The following is a 19021-nucleotide window of genomic DNA, read 5'->3' as shown; positions in this document are numbered from 1 at the left end:
CCTTGCCTTCGCCTCCCATTTCTGAAGATCACACTAGCTGGTTCACACACATTGCACTTTCTCTCATCCTACCAGTTTATTTTGTACAATTCCATTTACAAGTGACAAAAATTTCCCACTGGGCTTTAAAAATGAAAGGCCGTCTCATGTCACAATCAGAGCAATACATAACAACCAGCCCAAGAATAAAATTAGCGAAAGCCCGCCGCCTTAAAAGGATGGAATCCTCAAAATGGTAATTGTTCCCAGAAAAGATTTTGTTATATCACAATCCCGTATTTATTAAAACAACTAACGTCCCCCCCCCTCCTCACCCTCAGCTGCACAGATGAATGGAGAGCTGCATCCTGGGGGAGCAATTCGGGTTTACATCACAAAATGGTGAACTGCGAAGGCATGTGTGTGACCAGTGTTTGCTAGGCCTTTGCTGCTGCTGCCTGTGAGGTCCCCGCTGCTGTTAGTTGCTGAATCTTATGGCTCATCATCTCTATTACAGCTGCAAAAGAAGAAACAAACAAGAGTAAAGAACTTCACCCCAGCCACAGCTGCTCGGATCAAAATGTAATCTCGCCAATTCCAGGGCTTTGCCTGCCATCAGGCCCCACCTTGCTTCATTGCGTGCTTCTCCTGGAGTGCCGGCTGGATTTTCTCCATCTGTTTCGTCAGGAAATCAATCTTCCTCTTGAAGAAATCTCTGGCATCGTCCACTGACTGCAACATCAAATGCACTTTGTGGATATTGGCAAAATAGCTTTCTAAACAGAGGATGCTGAGCCAGACCCTTAAACTGCTAACGAGGCATATTCAAAACAATTTTGAATTCTCCAATCTGGTGCCCTCCCAAATGCTGTGGACTACAACTCCCATCAGCCCCAGCCAGCAAAGGATGGTGGGAGCTGTAGTCCAACAAACATACTGGAGGCCTGACTTAAACCCTTAACCAGTTTGGCATGCTCTGAATCTTTTACATTCGCACCTGTCATAGAGTCTATCTCTTTGGATATACGAAACCCCTGCTAAGAAATTTTACTAACCTACTGGAACTGTTTGGCCTTCTCTTTCAAATTTGTCAGACATAATGCCCAAAGAGGAACGTTTGTTCCTTTTCAGGTTAGGCATATTCCAATAGCAAGTCTATTCAAGGGCCATTTCATATTTGATGCCGGATGGTGTGGTCTATAAAAAAACACAGATCTATCTTAGAATGTTGAAAGGACCCATGGCATCAGCTCCCCAGCAACACACAGTAGATCCATACTATTGGACCAATCCACATTGGAATCCATTTACCAATCTTATAGAGACAGACAGAAAAAAGAATGGGCAGAATTGAGCATTTGCTGAGAACAAAGACTGTTGAGGAGCCCATTGTTGGTCCCCAATTCCATTTTTCTTACTAATTCCCATGGAGGGAATGTGCTCTTCCAGGCACACTTGCAGCATAAATCTTTGATGCCATCTACAGGCACAGATATTACATACGAAATGAAAGGTTCCTCGTTAACAGAATTCTATTTTAATGAACTGAATAGAGCCAAAGTTTTATGAGTCATTGGAAGTAGGAGAGTGTGTTTCTGTATAAAATTAATAATGCTTAGCTTATTTTTTAGTTGTTATTTTATTAATATTGTTTTATAGGTTATAAATGCCTTACTGATTTGTTAATCATATAATATGACTTACGCTGTTATTGTGATGCTTAGCTTATTTTCTAGTTGCTGGTTTGTTAATACTGTATTGCAATTGTTTTGTTAATTATATTATATGATTTATGCTGTAATTGTGAGGTTCTATTATGTTATTTTTATTTATTGTTTGTAAGCAACTTTTGAGATTCATTTGAATGGAAAAGCAGCAGAGAAATGCAATAAATTAAATCTAAACAATCATATTTGTCAAGAAATCCCTTTCTCCTGATCTCTGGTTCAAACCCCATTTATGAAGCCGGCTATGGTTCTACAGGGGTATGGGAATACAATTTGTACATTCTCAATGACATTGCCTCCCATCCCCTGGCCCTAAAACACATGATGGGAAATGTGACAAAGAGGGTGGGCTGATAAGCCTCCAGGGCCCCACAAAAACTCATCCATATTGAGAGCCCCAGAAACAGTCAATTCAGGCAGAATACCAAAATCTGCCTTGAGAACAGTTCAACTCAACCCAACAGTTCAAAGCAGAAAGTACTGGAGCATTAGACCATAGCAGGCCCCAACGTTTCACATGAACTCAAACCATGCAGCTGCTTTAATAAGAATTCCACGTGTGAATCTCAAGAACGGATGTCTTACCTTTTCTACATAGTAACCTGTTCCTACATCTATCAAGACATGAGCAACATCGGAAAGCTTCCCAGGAACATACATCTGTGAGAAAGGTTAAGAAAATGCAGAAGGAACAGGGAGGAACCATGTGACATGCAGGTAGCCCACAATCTGTGTGTGGCTCTTCCATGTGGACCACACGGATGCCCAAATGAGCATGTGCTAGATTGATGTCTTACCAATGGACTGGGTGACAGCCAATACATAGAAGCTCAATCCAGACCAGACTGGATATTTTACCTTGATTGGTCAACTGCAAACCAGTGAGCTGTTTTAGCCTGAAGATGCAAATGATCTTTAAGTCTGAGGTTGCAGCACATGATACGATGAGGTCACAGTTATAAGCTGACCTCACCGACACTCAAGTCTCCATTATGACATATGTAACATATCCAACATTATTAAAGGCACTAGTGTTGTTCAGCCCGTTTAGAAAACGGGCGCTAGAGGATATGTGAGAGGAGCAGCGGGGCTGCGGCCTTCCCTCTCTCTCTCTGCGCTCGGCCGCGGGGCGCGCCGGGAACGCAAGTAAACAAACTCGCTCTCCCGTCGTGCCCCGCAGCTGAGCGAAGAGAGGGAGGGAAGGCCGCGGCCTAGCCGCTCCTCTCACGGGCTCCTCCGTCACTGCCCATGGAGGCCGGCCCCCTGAGGGCGAGGAGCTCAGGACGGGCAGAGGCCAGGGAAGGTGAGGCACGCTCGGCCCGGGCTGCTCCCGCTGCTGCTGTTACCGCCGCCACCTCCTTCCTTCGCCAGAACAACGGAGTCTGGTGACGAAGGTGGCTCCGGGGACGCCCATGGCTGTCGCGGGGCCGAAGCCGGGGTGGCGGCGGCGGGAGGGGGCGGGGATCCTCTAGGCGCCCATGGAGGCCAGCGCTGGGAGCGGCCCGCTAGAACAGCCTCCGGCGCCGCATGACAGTGTCCTGGGCGCGCGACCGAGATATTGTCTCTGCGTCCGATCCCTGTGTCCCTGGGGCACATGCGCATTAGCGCGGAAAACGGGACACACGGAATCTGGACGCAGAGACACAGGGACTTTATTATAATATAGGATGAGTTGTCAAAACAATTGGGGATACAGTTCCCAAGGGGTGCCTTGTAGAGAGGGCCTTCTCCAACTGCAGCCTGCTTATTTAAACCATTCAGCTTCGTTTTAAACAAATGAGTACCTCTTATTCCAAAACCAATCATTTGTCCAAAAACAGCTGGGGTAGTACAGTAGGACAAAAATCAAGAACCACAGGGAATAGGAGTACCGCAGTGCTGAAGATAAAAAAATCCAGGGGTGGCCAGAGCAAGATGTACCTGTGCAACCCAGCTGCTGAAAAACTCCCAAAGGCTAAAGCCTTTTACTCTGAACCATGAAACGGGCTCTAGAGAGAACTATGAGACGTTTCCACTCTTCTAATAAGGTATCTCCACAAATGTGGTTGCAGATGAGAGGATGGAAGGATTCTATGAGAGATGTTGCTCTCTGAAAAGTTGTATGCCAGGACTCGGGAACCTGTGGCTCTCCAGATACTGTTGGACTCCCAACTCCTTTTAGGCCCATCCAACAAGGCCAATGGTTAGGATGATGGGAGCTGTAGTTCAGCGACATCTGCAAAACACAGGTTCTCCGTGCCTGTTCTAGATACTTTGTTGCAGATTAATCCAACGGTCAAATTATAGGAAAAGAATGGCTGCTTAAGGGAGAAAGGTTTTGCGCGGTAGGCAGTGGTGCTGCCATACCACCAACTCCTTGTGGAAAGGATACAGAGCTGGAAAGTGGGACCAGTAGCTCTTTACCTGATGAGACAAAAATATAGGACTGTTACATTACAGAGCATCTCCACAATAATGATTTGTCAAAGTCAGAATCCAATTGTGCCGTGTAATTTATTGGTTACTTTTGTAAAACGTCAAAAAAAACCCACACATCTGAGTTGAAGGAACTACCATTGAGCTCCTTCATGTCATCTTTCATACCATTTTCTAAGAAACCACAGTAAGGTATGTTTCACGCATATTCTAGGGAGTGGAACAAGGAAGATGTTTGACCTAAAGTTAACATAATTATTATACATTACTACTAACTTTTAGTATTTGTGTCAATGTTCCGCATTTTCATTGTTGTAACCCACTTTGAATTCCTCTTTTTCAGGGGCGGGGGTCAAGGAAGCAGGATATAAATTTTAAAATAAAGAGTCACTTGCCTTCATTGGTTTTATTCAAAACTGTCAGACAGTCCTTGGCTTCCACATATTTTGTCTGCACCACCTTAAGTTGTGCAATGGATGAAGAAAGGAACTCCACTTCCTATAGAAGGCATACAAAAATCAAGGCTCAGCATCAAATAACTTTGTTGCCACCAGGGGCCACTATTCTACTATAAGTACTACAAACATTACTCTAGTAATGGTGGGATATTGCTTCAATGAAACACCAACTGCTCCCATCAAAAAGCCCTGTAAGCTTTGTAGGACACTCACAACTGCAATCACTTGGAAAAGAGGAAAGACTACAAAGTGAGGGGGTGATTCATCCCTCACTTCCCAATCTCTTAACAGGAGGATAACACCAAAATGTTGAAAGGATTACTGAAGTGCAGAAGACAATGAAGCTTAAGGCTACCTGATACCAGAAGACAATGAAGCTTAAGGCTACCAACCCATAGCACCACAAACCAGGTCAAGGAAGTGACAAAAAAAGAAAGCATGCATGCACTACGCAAATATTTTCAAGGGGTTGAATTTTCACAGGAAAGGGGTAGGTAGGCTACATGCCTTGACCAAAAAAGCTAAAGTTCAGGGAGATCCAATATTACTCAAAGCCCTCTGCTTCAAAAGCAGTATGGTACTCCTGAGTAGGGGTACCCAGATCCCCTGAGGCTCAGATCCTGGGAGCTAAGGGGCTGCGCTTCATAGGATGAGGCAGGAAACTCGGAGATGTCCACTAAATGCTGCTCAAGTGAAGAAGAATTTAGCCTTCTCTTTCTACCCCACCCCCCCAAACCCTTGATTCTGGCCCTTCTCCCATCCACTGGAGACCTAGCAAAAAGGAGGCAGAGCTGCATCCTTATCCACACTGACTGGGGAACATACTTTCAAGTATCATAAAATTGTAGAGTTGAAACGAACTCAAAGGATCATCTAGTCCAACCCCCTGGAATGCAGGAATCTCAAATAAAGCATCTATGACAGATCATAAACCTCCAAGGAAGGAGCGCTCACAACCTCTCAAGGGAGTCCCTTCCACTATGAATAACTCTTAACTGTCAGAAATTACTTCCTGATGTTTAGCAGGAATCTCCGTTCTTGTAACTTGAATCCATTGCTTCAGGTTGTGGCCTCTGGAGGAAGCTCGCTCCATCCTCCATGTGACCATAGCTGCCAAGTCTCCCGTTTCTCGCGGGAAACCCATGGATTTAATCTGTTTCCGCTGTTATCCTGAACAGAAAAAAATCCCGGAAATCCTCTGGATTTCCTATCTGCCAGGGAGGCTCCATTTCGGGTGCCGCTCTGCCCATGTCTGGGCACCGGAAGTTGCTTCTATGCATGTCCAGACATGCTGATGTCCGTTGCTGATCCCACATTTTTCAGCAGGAGACTTGGCAGCTATGCCATGTGACAGCCCTTGAGATATTTAAAGGTGGTATCCTAACTCCTCTCAAGTCTCTTCTTTTCCAGGTTAAACATACCCAACCCCCCCTCGACCATTCCTCACTTTGCTTGGTTTCCAGACCCTCAACTGTCTTGATTTGCCCTCCTTTGCGCCCGTTCCAGCTTCTAAGCATCTTTCTTAAATTGTGGTGCTCGGAATCGGACACAGATCTTCCAGGCGTGGTCTGACCCAAGGCAGAATAAGAGCAATCCGAAGACTTCCCTTGATCCCCGGGGCACTATACTTCCGCTGATGCAGCCTAGAATAGCATTGGCCTTTTTTGCTGCTGCATCACACACTGTTGGCTTCTTGTTGTTGTTTAGTTGTTTCCGACTCTTCGTGACCCCATGGACCAGAGCAAGCCAGGCACTCCTGTCTTCCACTGCCTCCTGCAGTTTGGTCAGACTCATGTTGGTAGCTTCGAGAACACTGTCCAACCATCTTGTCCCCTTCTCCTTGTGCCCTCCATCTTTCCCAACATCAGGGTCTTTTCCAGGGAGTCTTCTCTTCTCATGAGGTGGCCAAAGTATTGGAGCCTCAGCTTCAGGATGTGTCCTTCCAGTGAGCACTCAGGGCTGATTTCCTTCAGAATGGATAGGTTTGATCTTCTCGCAGTCCATGGGACTCTCAAGAGTCTCCTCCAGCACCATAATTCAAAAGCATCAACTCTTCGGCAATCAGCCTTCTTTATGGTCCAGCTCTCCCCTTCCATACATCACTATTGGGGAAACCATAGCTTTAACCAGGCACCCCCAAACTTCGGCTCTCCTGATGTTTTGGACTACAATTCCCATCTTCCCCGACCACTGGTCCTGTTAGGTAGGGATCATGGGAGTTGTAGGCCAAAACATCTGGAGGGCCACAGTTTGGGGATGCCTGGCTTTAACTATTCGGACCTTTGTCGACAAGGTGATGTCTCTGCTTTTTAAGATGCTGTCTAGATTTGTCATTGCTTTTCTCCCAAGAAGCAGGAGTCTTTTAATTTCATGACTGCTGTCACCATCTGCAGTGATCATGGAACCCAAGAAAGTAAAATCTCTCACTGTTGGCTTAAGTCGCCTTAAATCGGGTGTGGGGAACCTGGCAGTTGGGACTCCAACTCCCATTATCCCCAACCATTGGCCATGCTCGCTGGGCCTGATGGGAGTCGCAGTCCAGCAGAGCCTTGGAAGGCGATTTTTTTTTGGGGGGGGGGGAAGCACAGATTCCCCATCTCTGCCCTAAATCTCCGATTCTTTTCCTACCACTTGGCGACCTTAGGCGCGGCCGGCCGCCCAACCTCCCTCTCCCGCCTCAGGCTAGTTTGAGCGGGAAGCGGCCGGCCGTTCATTCCCCACGCCAGCCTCTCACCCCCAGTCGCTAAGGCTCGTTCCCTCACCTGGTCCAGCTGGTTCTTCAGCACCTCCAGCTGCGGCAGCGAAAGCTCCGTGATGTTCACCTGCTGCGCCATCTTGGGAGGCGAGGGGGAAAGGCGCCCCACCGCACCAGCGTCCTCTCCAGCCGGCGTAGTCTATGATCGGTCCGTCTATTGCGACTCGGCACCTACCGGAAGCTCCGCCCCGCCTCCCTAGCAACTGCCAAAGAGGGATGCTTGGGGGAAGAGCCAGCCGGCAACGCCACACTCCGCCCTCACTTCCGGTTGCTTGTTGGCGTCCTTCTCCTGCGGTGCGAGAGTGGCGAGGAGGCTACATATGTAAAAATGTCGAACGGAGCGCTGCTCCAGGCCCGACACGGTGATTTGTGATTCAGGTCACCCGCGCCCCGAAATTGTTTTGCTCCGTTGGACGAACCTGTTTCTTAATTTTTGTTAAAACCAGTCGAAGGGCAGACTGGGGCGGGGAAGTGTCGAGGGGTGGAAGCTTGTGACTTTGCAGATAAAAGGGAGATGAGTTGACACTCTAAAAAATGCTGCATAACAGGCAGAAATGACACAGCGCTGTTTCTTCATGATGGGGCGGTGAGACTATGCTTGTTTAATTTGTGATCCAAACTTTAATGGCAAATTAACAGCACCCATGCATTTTTAAAAACCATTATGCATTTTGTTTTCTACAGGACACACTGCTTTCAAAACACTGGCAAAAATGGAACCTGTAAGACACACTTGAAACATTTCTATGTTGAATTTTTCCTTGCCATGCCATGAGGCATTTCAAAAATGCCTTTTTAATAAAGTCATCTTGAGCTCTAGTTTCTTTTGGGACAGAGCAGGCATGCATGTTTCAAAGCATTGTCACCACAGGGAGCTTCTAGGGATGCCTGCTTCTGATTTTTATATCAGTGCCTGTATATTTTCTCTTAACTCATGGAGAAATTCCATTATTTATGACCCAGAATCTGAATAATGAAATCAGGAGGCCCTTGGGCAACTCGTTGCTGGATGAGGTGGAGTTGTTTCCATAATCTTAACTGTAAAAGGTTTTTAGTTGTGTTCAATGAAGCCTATTTGTAAGAACATAGTTTTAGGGTGCCAAATCTCAATTTATCTATGCCAACCCTCCAGGAACTGCCAAAGGGAAAAAATTAAAACCAAGCAATACAAATATGAACAGGGGCATGGAAATAAAAGGACTTTTCATGTACTGACATCCTAGAGAAGTTAATACTTTAGTATGTCCATTTCTGTTTTTTCTAATGTAAACAGAGGGGAGCTGTGGTGTTGACTGAAGCTCAGCTTTGAGATGCTTTGTAATATAATTGTTTGTAATATAACCTGTCATTTAAAGGTTAAGGTAAGCAGTACAAGCCACAATACAACAGCCTTTCCCAAGCTGGTGTCCTCCAGATGCTTTTGTATTATAACTCCCATTGACCCCAGCCAGTGTGACCAGGGATCATAGAGAATGGATGCCCTGATATGGACGGCATCAGGGTTTTAACACACACACTTTGCGTGCCTCTGACATTCAAGGTTGGTTCTGGTGCTGAGCTCCAGAACTGTTCTTCACCCTGTAACTAGTAACCCTCATCAAGGAAAGTAGCATTTAAATTCATATCAAAATCGAACACAAGACATTTGATTACTAGAACACTGATAAATGAGAGAAAAGGATCACCTTCATTATTCTTCCAGACATCCAACATTCTTTCCAAACATCCCACACATGTTGTGGCTATAGTAAAAATATCACACATCTCTCTGAGATACAAGTTGCATTCCTAATGGTGATGATGGGGGGGGGGATTTATGTTTCCTTGCTCCATGTCTGTGTGCAGGTAACTACTAAATCATATGTAACAGAAGGTTACATAGTACAAAATTATTGAATATCCTAGTGCAAAACCTGGGGACTATCAAGGGTGCTCAATTTTACATTTTTAAAGCAAATTCTGGGAGTGCCTAGCTATCTGCTGAGAAAAATACATTTATTCTAGAGCTTTTGAAATGAAGCAAGTTTGGTTTCTCTGGTGGTCTGGGGCACACCTACAATAAATCCAGAAAGTGTCTATACAGCTCTGTGCTCCTAATTCTGTAGACAAAACTATGCCTAAGGCTAATATTCTTAGGCACAGTTTTGTGTACAGAATTAGGAGCACAGAGCTGTATAGACACTTCCACGTGAAAGGCTTGTTGTTTAGTTGTTTACAACTCTTTGTGACCCCATGGACCAGAGCAAGCCAGGCGCTCCTGTCTTCCACTGCCTCCCGCAGTTTGGTCAGACTCATGTTGGTAGCTTCGAGAACACTGTCCAACCATCTCGTCCTCTGTAATCCCCTTCTCCTTGTGCCCTCCTTCTTTCCCAACATCAGGGTCCTTTCCAGGGAGTCTTCTCATGAGGTGGCCAAAGTATTGGAGCCTTAGCTTCAGGATGTGTCCTTCTGGTGAGCACTCAGGGCTGATTTCCTTCAGAATGGATAGGTTTGATCTTCTCGCAGTCCATGAGACTCTCAAGAGCAGGCATCCCCAAACTTCGCCCCTCCAGATGTTTTGGACTACAATTCCCATCTTCCCCGATCACTGGTCGTTAGCTAGGGATCATGGGAGTTGTAGGCCAAAACATCTGGAGGGCCGCAGTTTGGGGATGGCTGCTCAAGGGTCTCCTCCAGCACCATAATTCAAAAGCATCAATTCTTCAGCAATCAGCCTTCTTTATGGTCCAGCTCTCCCTTCCATACATCACTACTGGGAAAACCATAGCTTTAACTATATGGACCTTTGTCGGCAAGGTGATGTCTCTGCTTTTTAAGATGCTGTCTAGGTTTGTCATTGCTTTTCACCCAAGAAGCAGGCGTCTTTTAATTTCGTGACTGCTGTTACCATCTGCAGTGATTATGGAACCCAAGAAAGTAAAATTTCTCACTGCCTCCATTTCTTCCCCTTCTATTTGCCAGGAGGTGATGGGACCAGTGGCCATGATCTTAGTTTTTTTGATGTTGAGCTTCAGACCATATTTTGCGCTCTCCTCTTTCACCCTCATTAAAAGTGTCTTTAATTCCTCCTCACTTTCTGCCATCAAGGTTGTGTCATCTGCATATCTGAGGTTATTTCTTCCAGCAATCTTAATTCCGGTTTGGGATTAATCGAGTCCAGCCTTTCGCATGATGAATTCTGCATATAAGTTAAATAAGAAGGGAGACAATATACAGCCTTGTCGTACCCCTTTCCCAATTGTGAACCAATCATTTATTCCATATCTAGTTCTACCTGTAGCTTCTTGTCCCACATAGAAATTTCTCAGGAGACAGATGAGGTGATCAGGCACTCCAATTTCTTTAAGAACTTGCCATAGTTTTCTGTGGTCGACACAGTCAAATGCTTTTGCGTAGTCAATGAAGCAGAAGTAGATATTTTTCTGGAACTCTCTAGCTTTCTTCATAACCCAGCACATATTTGCAATTTGGTCTCTGGTTCCTCTGCCCCTTCGAAATCCAGCTTGCACTTCTGGGAGTTCTCGGTCCACATACTGCTTAAGCCTGCCTTGTAGAATTTTAAGCATAACCTTGCTAGCGTGTGAAATGAGTGCAGTTGTGTGGTAGTTGGAGCATTCTTTGGCACTGCCCTTCTTTGGGATTGGGATGTAGACTGATCTTCTCCAATCCTCTGGCCACCGCTAAGTTTTCCAAACTTGCTGGCATATTGAGTGTAGCACCTTAACAGAATCCTCTTTTAAGGCTAGTATTGTTTAAAAGGTTCTGCACCAAAATAACCCAAATTATAACTTAATGTGGGAACCTGTGCATATTGTGCAACATTCTTCATTTTTTGTTGTTTTTGCTGTTTTTGTTTTAAACTGTTCAGTGTAATTCTCCTGTTCTGCTCATCATGGTGAGGGGAAAGGAGAAGATGATATGGGGGTATTATAAACCCACAAGAGAAGATAGGCATGCAGTAGCTCTTGGGTCACACCAGAACAGAATATTAAACCAGCATGGTCAAATGCTAGAATGGTAAATCCATGTTTGGTTTTAGGAAGACTTCCAGGAATGACCAGCCAGCACTAGATTTCTGGCACCTGTTCCAAGCTTAACCGTTTTTTCTCCCCCCTCTGCCAAGCCTACACATGCTTTATTTGTTATAACTTTTATTCAGGCTTTGAAACATTAAAATACAAATTCATTTTAAAATAATTAATCACTGGAAATGCAAACTGTACACTGTGCAAACGCTACATATTGCAAAGAGCAGCAGCTTAACTAGGAACATCCCGTGTAAAGGCAGTGCAGACTTTCCATTGAAGGTAGTTGGCGACCAACCCAGCTTGCATAAGGCCAGATATTTTATCCTTCTCCCCAGCAGCAGTTTCCATTTAAGGCAGTTCAGCATTTACGACAAAACAATAATTTGAGGCCTTTCAAATCCCTCCCACCAGAAACTAGATATTATGCTTTTGCCCTGTTTTCTACTGCAGAGATACTGGTAAGCCATAGGCTATTGGGGCAGCACCAATCATATATTTGAGTCTGGGGGCATGGCGGGACTGTATGACATATTGGAGGAATGGAGCTCCTGAACCTGCCTTGAGCCAGTTCTTCAGAAGTGCTTCCATGTAGCGATCGATGTCTCGGTCAGTCACATCCCAGAGGTTACCCAGCACTAGAGGACTAGGGATTGAGGGAGAAGGAGAGAGAGAGATCACATGTACAGGTCATTTTTTTAAAAAAATCTAAATCCTGTGTATATAATAGGTGTCCAAACAAAGCATGAAACTTCTAGCTTCCCCAGAAAGCACTGGATAATGACTAGGGGAAATTATGCCATGGGCTTCATTGCCCCAGGCAAAATTTCTTTCAGGGTCAAAGCTAGCAGTCAGCAACCCATTTTCTCTTTCCTCTATTCCTTTCTATCTCCCCAACAGTTAGGCTGAGAAAAAAACATTTTCTTCTGGGGATGGGGAGTACAAGGTTCTGGGGAAGAGCTGGGGAACCTGTGGCCATTCAAATATTGCTCAGCTACAGCTTCCATCAGCCCAAGTCAGAATGGCTTATTTTCAGGAATGTTGACAGCTGCAGTCCAGCAACATCTGGATGACCTCAGGTTCCCCCTCTACCACTGGTCTAGGACCAGAAGAATGGAACCATTTGGGCTTCATGGGCCAGATGCTTATCAAGATCTGCCTCCTGGGCAGAATCTGACAGGTGGGTGGAGACCCTCCCCCAAGATGCAAGGATTGCTGACTCATTTGTTAAAGAGAGGCAGGGCCAGCAAAGGCTGCGGTAACTTACCATCCTGCCATGAGGAACCGGAGGACAGCACCACTTCCCTCCAGGTTGCCCTGCACTGCTAGGACAGCACTGCTGCAGCCGAAAAGAAGAGCCACGGCCCTGCAGTCCACTTTCAGAATGGTGTCCACAAAACGGGCGCCAGCACCATGCCCAGCGTAGCTACAGGAAGGAAAGAACCACAAGAAAGTAAAATGAAACACAAGCCCACTTGGATCAGAAGCATAACTCTCCCCTCTTCCACAGCCTCAGCTGCCTGCCATAGAAAAAGCAGGCTTAAGTGGCAACCCATGCGGCCTCAGTGAATGCAGACAAGGGATCGTGTAAAGCACCAACCTGTTTACAGTGGTGCCTCGTAAGACGAATTTAATTCGTTCCGCGAGTCAATTCGTTTTGTGAAAAATTCGTCTAGCGAATCACGGTTTCCCATAGGAATGCATTGAAATTTCTTTTTTTGCCCATAAAAGGTAAAGGTAAAGGGACCCCTGACCATTAGGTGCAGTCGTGACCGACTCTGGGGTTGCGCGCTCATCTCGCATTATTGGCCGAGGGAGCCGGGGTATAGCTTCCAGGTCATGTGGCCAGCATGACAAAGCCGCTTCTGGCAAACCAGAGCAGCACATGGAAACGCCGTTTACCTTCCCGCTGTAGCGGTTCCTATTTATCTACTTGCATTTTGACGTGCTTTCGAACTGCTAGGTTGGCAGGAGCTGGGACCAAGCAACGGGAGCTCACCCCGTCACAGGGATTCAAACCGCCGACCTTCTGATCAGCAAGCCCTAGGCTCAGTGGTTTAACCCATAGCGCCACCAGGGTCCCTTTTTGCCCATAGGAACGCATTAAATTTCAGTGCATTCCTATGGGAAACCGCAATTCACAAGATGATTTTTTCGCAAAACGAATTCGTCTTGCGAGTCACCATCAGATCGCAAGACGCATTCGTCTTGCGAAAAATTCGTCTTGCAGGGCATTTGTCCTGCGAGGTACCACTGTACATTCCTGAGGGGGCTTCGTGTCTGGCACTAACGCTGGGCCCTCATGAGCAACTTGAACAGACATCCCTGCATCTCTAGGGGAACAAGGGTTGCTGGGAGATTGTACCCCACCTTCTCTAATGATGACCACTGCAGAAAGAGTGGGTGGGCAGACAAGGAACATAGGAACCTGGTTCCAGACACTAGCTAGATGACATGCACCAGTAACTATACGGAGATTGCTTTGGACCTCCAGCACACAAATGTTGCCCTGTGGCTGAAAGAGGGAGGAAGTTTGGGTGGGCATTCTGGCCTGTAGTGGGCTAGAGGAACGGGGGCAACTAGGAGGTCAGTCTCTGCTCCTGCTGGCTGGGCCTGGTGGGAGTTGGAGCCCAGAGGTTGAGAGGAAGAACATCTCTTCATTTTATCAATGTCAGACTGAACTCCCTCTATTTACCCCCCTCCCTGCTCCTCTTCCTTAATGAGTCTTAAATTGCAAGCCTGAAAGACAGGTGCTGTGCCTTATTTTGATTTCAACACACTGGCTATTTAATGTAGGTTCATAGGAAAATAAGCATGCAATGATTTCAAGAGTGGAGCCTCCTTTAAACCAAGGGAGACATATTAAAGGGTCATTAAATTGCCTGATGGTAGTTATAAGTAGCTAGGGATGATTAAGAAGAGTTCATCTGTCCCTGGTTTGTAAAGTCTAGTTTTCACACACACCGTTCCTGGGTTATTATGTACTCATGTTCAGTAGTGAAAGGTCCAGACAACAGTGTTAAATACATTCAAAAAATAACTTGGTTCTATCATAGAATCAAAGAATCGTAGAGTTGGAAGAGACCACAAGGGCCATCCAGTCCAACCCCCTGCCAAGCAGGAAACACCATCAAAGCATCCTTGACAAATGCCTGTCAAGCCTCTGCTTAAAGACCTCCAAAGGAGGAGACTCCACCACACTCCTTGGTAGCAAATTCCACTGTCGAACAGCTCTTACTGTCAGGAAGTTCTTTCTAATGTTTAGGTGGAATCTTCCTTCTTGTAGTTTGAATCCATTGCTCCGTGTCCGCTTCTCTGGAGCAGCAGAAAACAACCTTTCTCCCTCCTCTATATGACATCCTTTTATATATTTGAACATGGCTATCATATCACCCCTTAACCTTCTCTTCTCCAGGCTAAACATACCCAGTTCCCTATCACTATATGTCTATTCAATATTCTCTTTCCCTTTTTTTTGCTTCTCTTGAGATGCCTTAGCTCATGTTTTTCAGGGCCCTACTAGGCAAACCTGCCTAGAAGAACCTGGCAATCTCTCATGAATGCTTTAACTGAGATTCCTGCAGTGAGAGGGACTTGATTACCCTTGGGGTCCCTTCCAACTCTGCGATTTGATCTTGCACAAGAAGAGCAAAGAGCAAAACAGGCGTCAAAGCAAAGAGCAAAACAGAGAAGAATACTGCCCAGGCATCATGTCAATACAGACATAAATGCGTTGGTCCTACCTCAAAAGTTATGAGTTAAATTTGTCGGTTGCCCCCAAGCAGCATGCTTTCCTTTCCCCCAATTAAATCAAGGGACCAGCCTTCTCCATCACTGACTTAGGCAGCACTACATGATGTATGTACTCACATATAGAGATCGCGTTCTTCAAGAGCCGATGGCACTTGGTCTGCACTGGGATTCTCTCCTACCACTCCTGTCCATCCAGGCTCACTACCAAGCAAATTGGGGGGGGGGGGAGACGACGACATTAGACAGGTTAGTACGAAGGGCACTTTTTCTAGCACCAGGGGAAGGGAAGCAGATTGGAATACAGTTCTCACAATACCTAGCCATTATGCTGTGTTGAGCTGATGGGATTTGGAGCCCAACAAAATCTGGATGGCTACAGATTCCCCATCCCTGGTCAAGCAGACTTTGTAAATTCCGGTGGACCCCAAAATCAGCCTGCTGGTAACCTGTGCGGGGAAATCCGGCTTCCAAAAGACCTCTGTGTTACTTGTGCACACATGCAGATAATTAATTACCTCTGAAACCAGTCTTTGAACATTCTCTCCGTCCCAGGGAGGTTTGTGTGTGGATTCAAGACATAAAAGGCGTTGCTGCTGTTGACACCGCGGTTTAGGATAGTCTCTTCCTGATACTGTTAAAAGCAGATCGGAAAAACAGCTTTATTAGATGGAATAAAGGCAGAGGTTTTGGTACAGGGAAGAGATTTCAGCCTGCAAATGTTTTTGCTAGATGTAGCCTTGGTGCAATTAGTGTGTCATCTCCAGAGCCAGAAAGGGGGGGGGGGTAAGAAGAAGAGTGAAAGTGTAAGAAGTGGTTTCTCGTGGGCAATACCAGGCTCATTGCTCCTTCCCATGACTAGCAACAACCTGAAGTCACCCCGTTAAATCCGCAAGCACAAAACACGGAACTAAGCTTCCAAAAGGTGCTGAAAAAACACGAGCACGCAGCCTTGCTTGAATCTAGTCAGCTCAATGTATCATTCAGAATCTGGGGAAAGGGGCCAAGGGATCCTGGATCGAACCTCAGTTTATCCACCAGCACGCGTCTCTCCTCACTTCCTCCAAAGCTTGCAACCTATGAAAATTAAAACCACACGCAGTGCCCCAGAGACAGACAGCTAGGATCCCTTTGTAGGGCACTTGGGTAAATTGAGCCAAGCTTCATTTCACAGAGAAAGCAAAAGCAGCTAAATGTCACTTTCTAGTTACAGGTAGGTAGCCGTGTTGGTCTGAGTCGAAGCAAAATAAAAAAATTCCTTCAGTAGCACCTTAAAGACCAACTAAGTTTTTATTTTGGTATGAGCTTTCGTGTGCATGCACACTTCTTCAGATACACTGGAAACAGAAGAGCCAGACCCTTATGTATATACAGAGGGTGGTGGGTGTGGGTGGGAATGGGTGATGGGCTGATAGGAGTGGTAAACCTGTTGATGGCTGTTAACGACTGCTGATGACTGCAATTGGTCCTGCGTGGGGAAAAGCAAGGGCTGAGGTGCTAAAGAAAGCTTGATGATGTATAATGAGATAAGAATCCTATGTCTTTGTTCATCCCAGGTGGCTCCATGGTTTTAAGCTTGGTAATGAGTTCCAATTCAGAAACTTCTCTTTCCAGTCTGTTTCTGAAATTTTTCTGTAATAAAACAGCTGCTTTGAGATCTTGTATAGAATGTCCTGGGAGATTGAAGTGTTCTCCTACTGGTTTCTCTGTCTTGTGGTTCCTGATATCAGATTTATGTCCATTTATCCTTTGGCATAGGGTTTGGCCTGTTTGTCCAATATTGAGAGCTGAAGGGCACTGTTGGCACTGTTATCTCATTATGCATGATCAAGCTTTCTTTAGCGCCTCAGCCCTTGCTTTTCCCCCGCAGGACCAATTGCAGTCATCAGCAGTCGTTAACAGCCATCAACAGGTTTACCACTCCTATCAGCCCATCACCCTTTCACACCCACACCCACCACCCTCTGTATATACATAAGGGTCTGGCTCTTCTGTTTCCAGTGTATCTGAAGAAGTGTGCATGCACACGAAAGCTCATACCAAAATAAAAACTTAGTTGGTCTTTAAGGTGCTACTGAAGGAATTTTTTATGTCACTTTCTACTTACCCTGTTTCACAAGTCTTTTAAATAAAGGTATTTGCTGGCCGTTACTAAATATCCTTTTCGCGATTCACCAAGAAGGGAGACATGGAACCTCGTGCATGCAAAAACTTAACAAAACTAATGTTGTCATAGCTATTGAATCCATCTTTAAAAAGGCGTAGGATAAAAACTATGTCTGGATCATGCCTTTGTGCCTTCTAGCAGGGCAGGGGGGTTCTTTATACCTTTTTTGTAAGAGAGTAGCTGAGCAGGAACCGCAGAGATGGTAACCGGGTCACGGAATGGTTTTTCAAGCATGGCATGTTTTCCCAGGGAAGCTTTTGCAGGTGCTGGGGGGGGGGGGAAGAAATGATCAGAAATTAAGCCTTGCTCTCCCCTCCATACAAGAGGGCACTGCTGGGCTCCTTCAATGGAGTAACTTCAGTCTGTGTGCCAGAGGTTGGGGGACATAATTCCAGCCCATTAAGGGAAGCCAAGGATGTCTTTATCACCAGCCCTCCAACATCTGGCAGGCTGATTCTGACCTGGTCCGCCAGGAAAAGGAAAGCAATGCGCTGAACCCTCAAATGTTGCTATTGAACGAGCATTTGGGGAGTGATGTTGGGTAGCACAGAAGGTGCGACCGCACCAAACAGACTCCAATTCCCAATAACTAGAGATGTTGTGCTTCTGCTTCTCCCAGGAAATGTACCCAAGGACCAGGGACTGTGCAAAATTGAAGGCTATCTGCTCACCTGTCATGTAACTAATGGGGAAATGGCTTTCACTTACTTTATCCAGCACAAGGACCAAGTGGCCACTCGACGCCTGACCAGTACGGGATCCCAGTTTGTCCACTGCCTCCTGCAGACAGTTCTGGGCTCTCTCGGGCTGAGCTGGGCTGAGTCCCTGTGCCAAGCACTGTACATGTTGTGGGGTCAAGAGATGCGAGCCAATCAGCATGGCCTGGTGGAGGAAGAGCGAAAGTTAAGATGCAAGGCCATTTTGTACACCCACAACCCTGGTGAAGTGCTATCTGTCACCACAACCATTTGTGCAATTCTTAACTCATTATTTGCTTACTTACAAGCACTTTTAAATTACTTAATATTTAAAGAGAGATTACAAACAAGAGGGTTTTATATCTCCAAAAGCGATATGCTGAAACATACATGTAAGCTATAAAACAGCATCGTAAACACAAACATTAAGAAATAGCTATTTATTAAGAAATAATTTATTGTTATTTCAAATGGTAGGGGAAAGATATAGTGGCTAATGTGCCACATGAGTAAATATTAAATGCACCTGGGCTTTTTTTGTTTAGTTTTCAGGGAGGGGTGCATGGCATAAGCCAGCCAGATGGGTGGGGTTAAATCAATAAAATAAAAAATACATACATGCATGCATGCATGCATGCATACATACATACATACATACATACATACATACTGTACATGCTGAGAGACAGAGATTGGTTATAGGAGAATTCTCTTAATATTAGAATAAGAGGTCACCATGCAAAGCTATTGGAAGGAATTCAATAGCCATCAGCGCAAGCATTTCTGCTTTCCAGATACAAAAATTCCCCTTCTCTTCCCGGCTATGCACTGTTCTGGGGGTTCTTCCAACACCCCAGAGCCACTTTTGTGGAGGAGGAGAGATGGGACAGCCCAGTTGTACAAGCAAGTCCTTGCATGGGGCTTCCGCTATCAGGACTTGTTGGGCGAATCAGGCCCGATGTTTGCAGCAGAATCGGAAGGACCCATTTAAAAAAACAAACCAATAAAAAAACCGAAGTATTTCACGCAATGTGTAACTTGCAGAAT

At 45.7% G+C, this 19021-nt stretch overlaps 2 protein-coding genes across 2 annotated transcripts in view; both read right to left on the bottom strand.

Moving 5' to 3' along the window:
- Positions 1-41: 41 nt before the first annotated feature.
- Positions 42-7492, bottom strand: PFDN5 (prefoldin subunit 5). The gene is made up of 6 exons (XM_035099519.2): positions 7342-7492; positions 4517-4619; positions 4078-4109; positions 2292-2366; positions 606-711; positions 42-496 (listed from the first exon to the last, which is right to left on the bottom strand). Exons 1-6 carry the CDS (start codon positions 7411-7413, stop codon positions 417-419), a joined length of 468 nt encoding a protein of 155 aa, XP_034955410.1. The 5' UTR covers positions 7414-7492; the 3' UTR covers positions 42-416.
- A 3989-nt stretch (positions 7493-11481) lies between these two features.
- ESPL1 (extra spindle pole bodies like 1, separase) overlaps positions 11482-19021 on the bottom strand; it is a 45686-nt gene continuing 38146 nt past the window's right edge. Inside the window, exons 26-31 of the mRNA XM_035099532.2 lie at positions 17985-18158; positions 17438-17542; positions 15628-15743; positions 15230-15313; positions 12627-12785; positions 11482-12005 (exon numbers count right to left, since the gene is read on the bottom strand). Of these exons, the coding sequence (XP_034955423.1) occupies positions 11804-12005; positions 12627-12785; positions 15230-15313; positions 15628-15743; positions 17438-17542; positions 17985-18158 (840 nt within the window). The 3' untranslated portion in view covers positions 11482-11803. The remainder of the gene's footprint in view (positions 12006-12626; positions 12786-15229; positions 15314-15627; positions 15744-17437; positions 17543-17984; positions 18159-19021) is intronic.

This window comes from Zootoca vivipara, chromosome 2 (assembly GCF_963506605.1).
Source record: "Zootoca vivipara chromosome 2, rZooViv1.1, whole genome shotgun sequence".
Taxonomy (NCBI): domain Eukaryota; kingdom Metazoa; phylum Chordata; class Lepidosauria; order Squamata; family Lacertidae; genus Zootoca; species Zootoca vivipara.
Note: the sequence above shows the minus strand (reverse complement) of the source record. Positions and strands in the feature narration are given on the sequence as shown.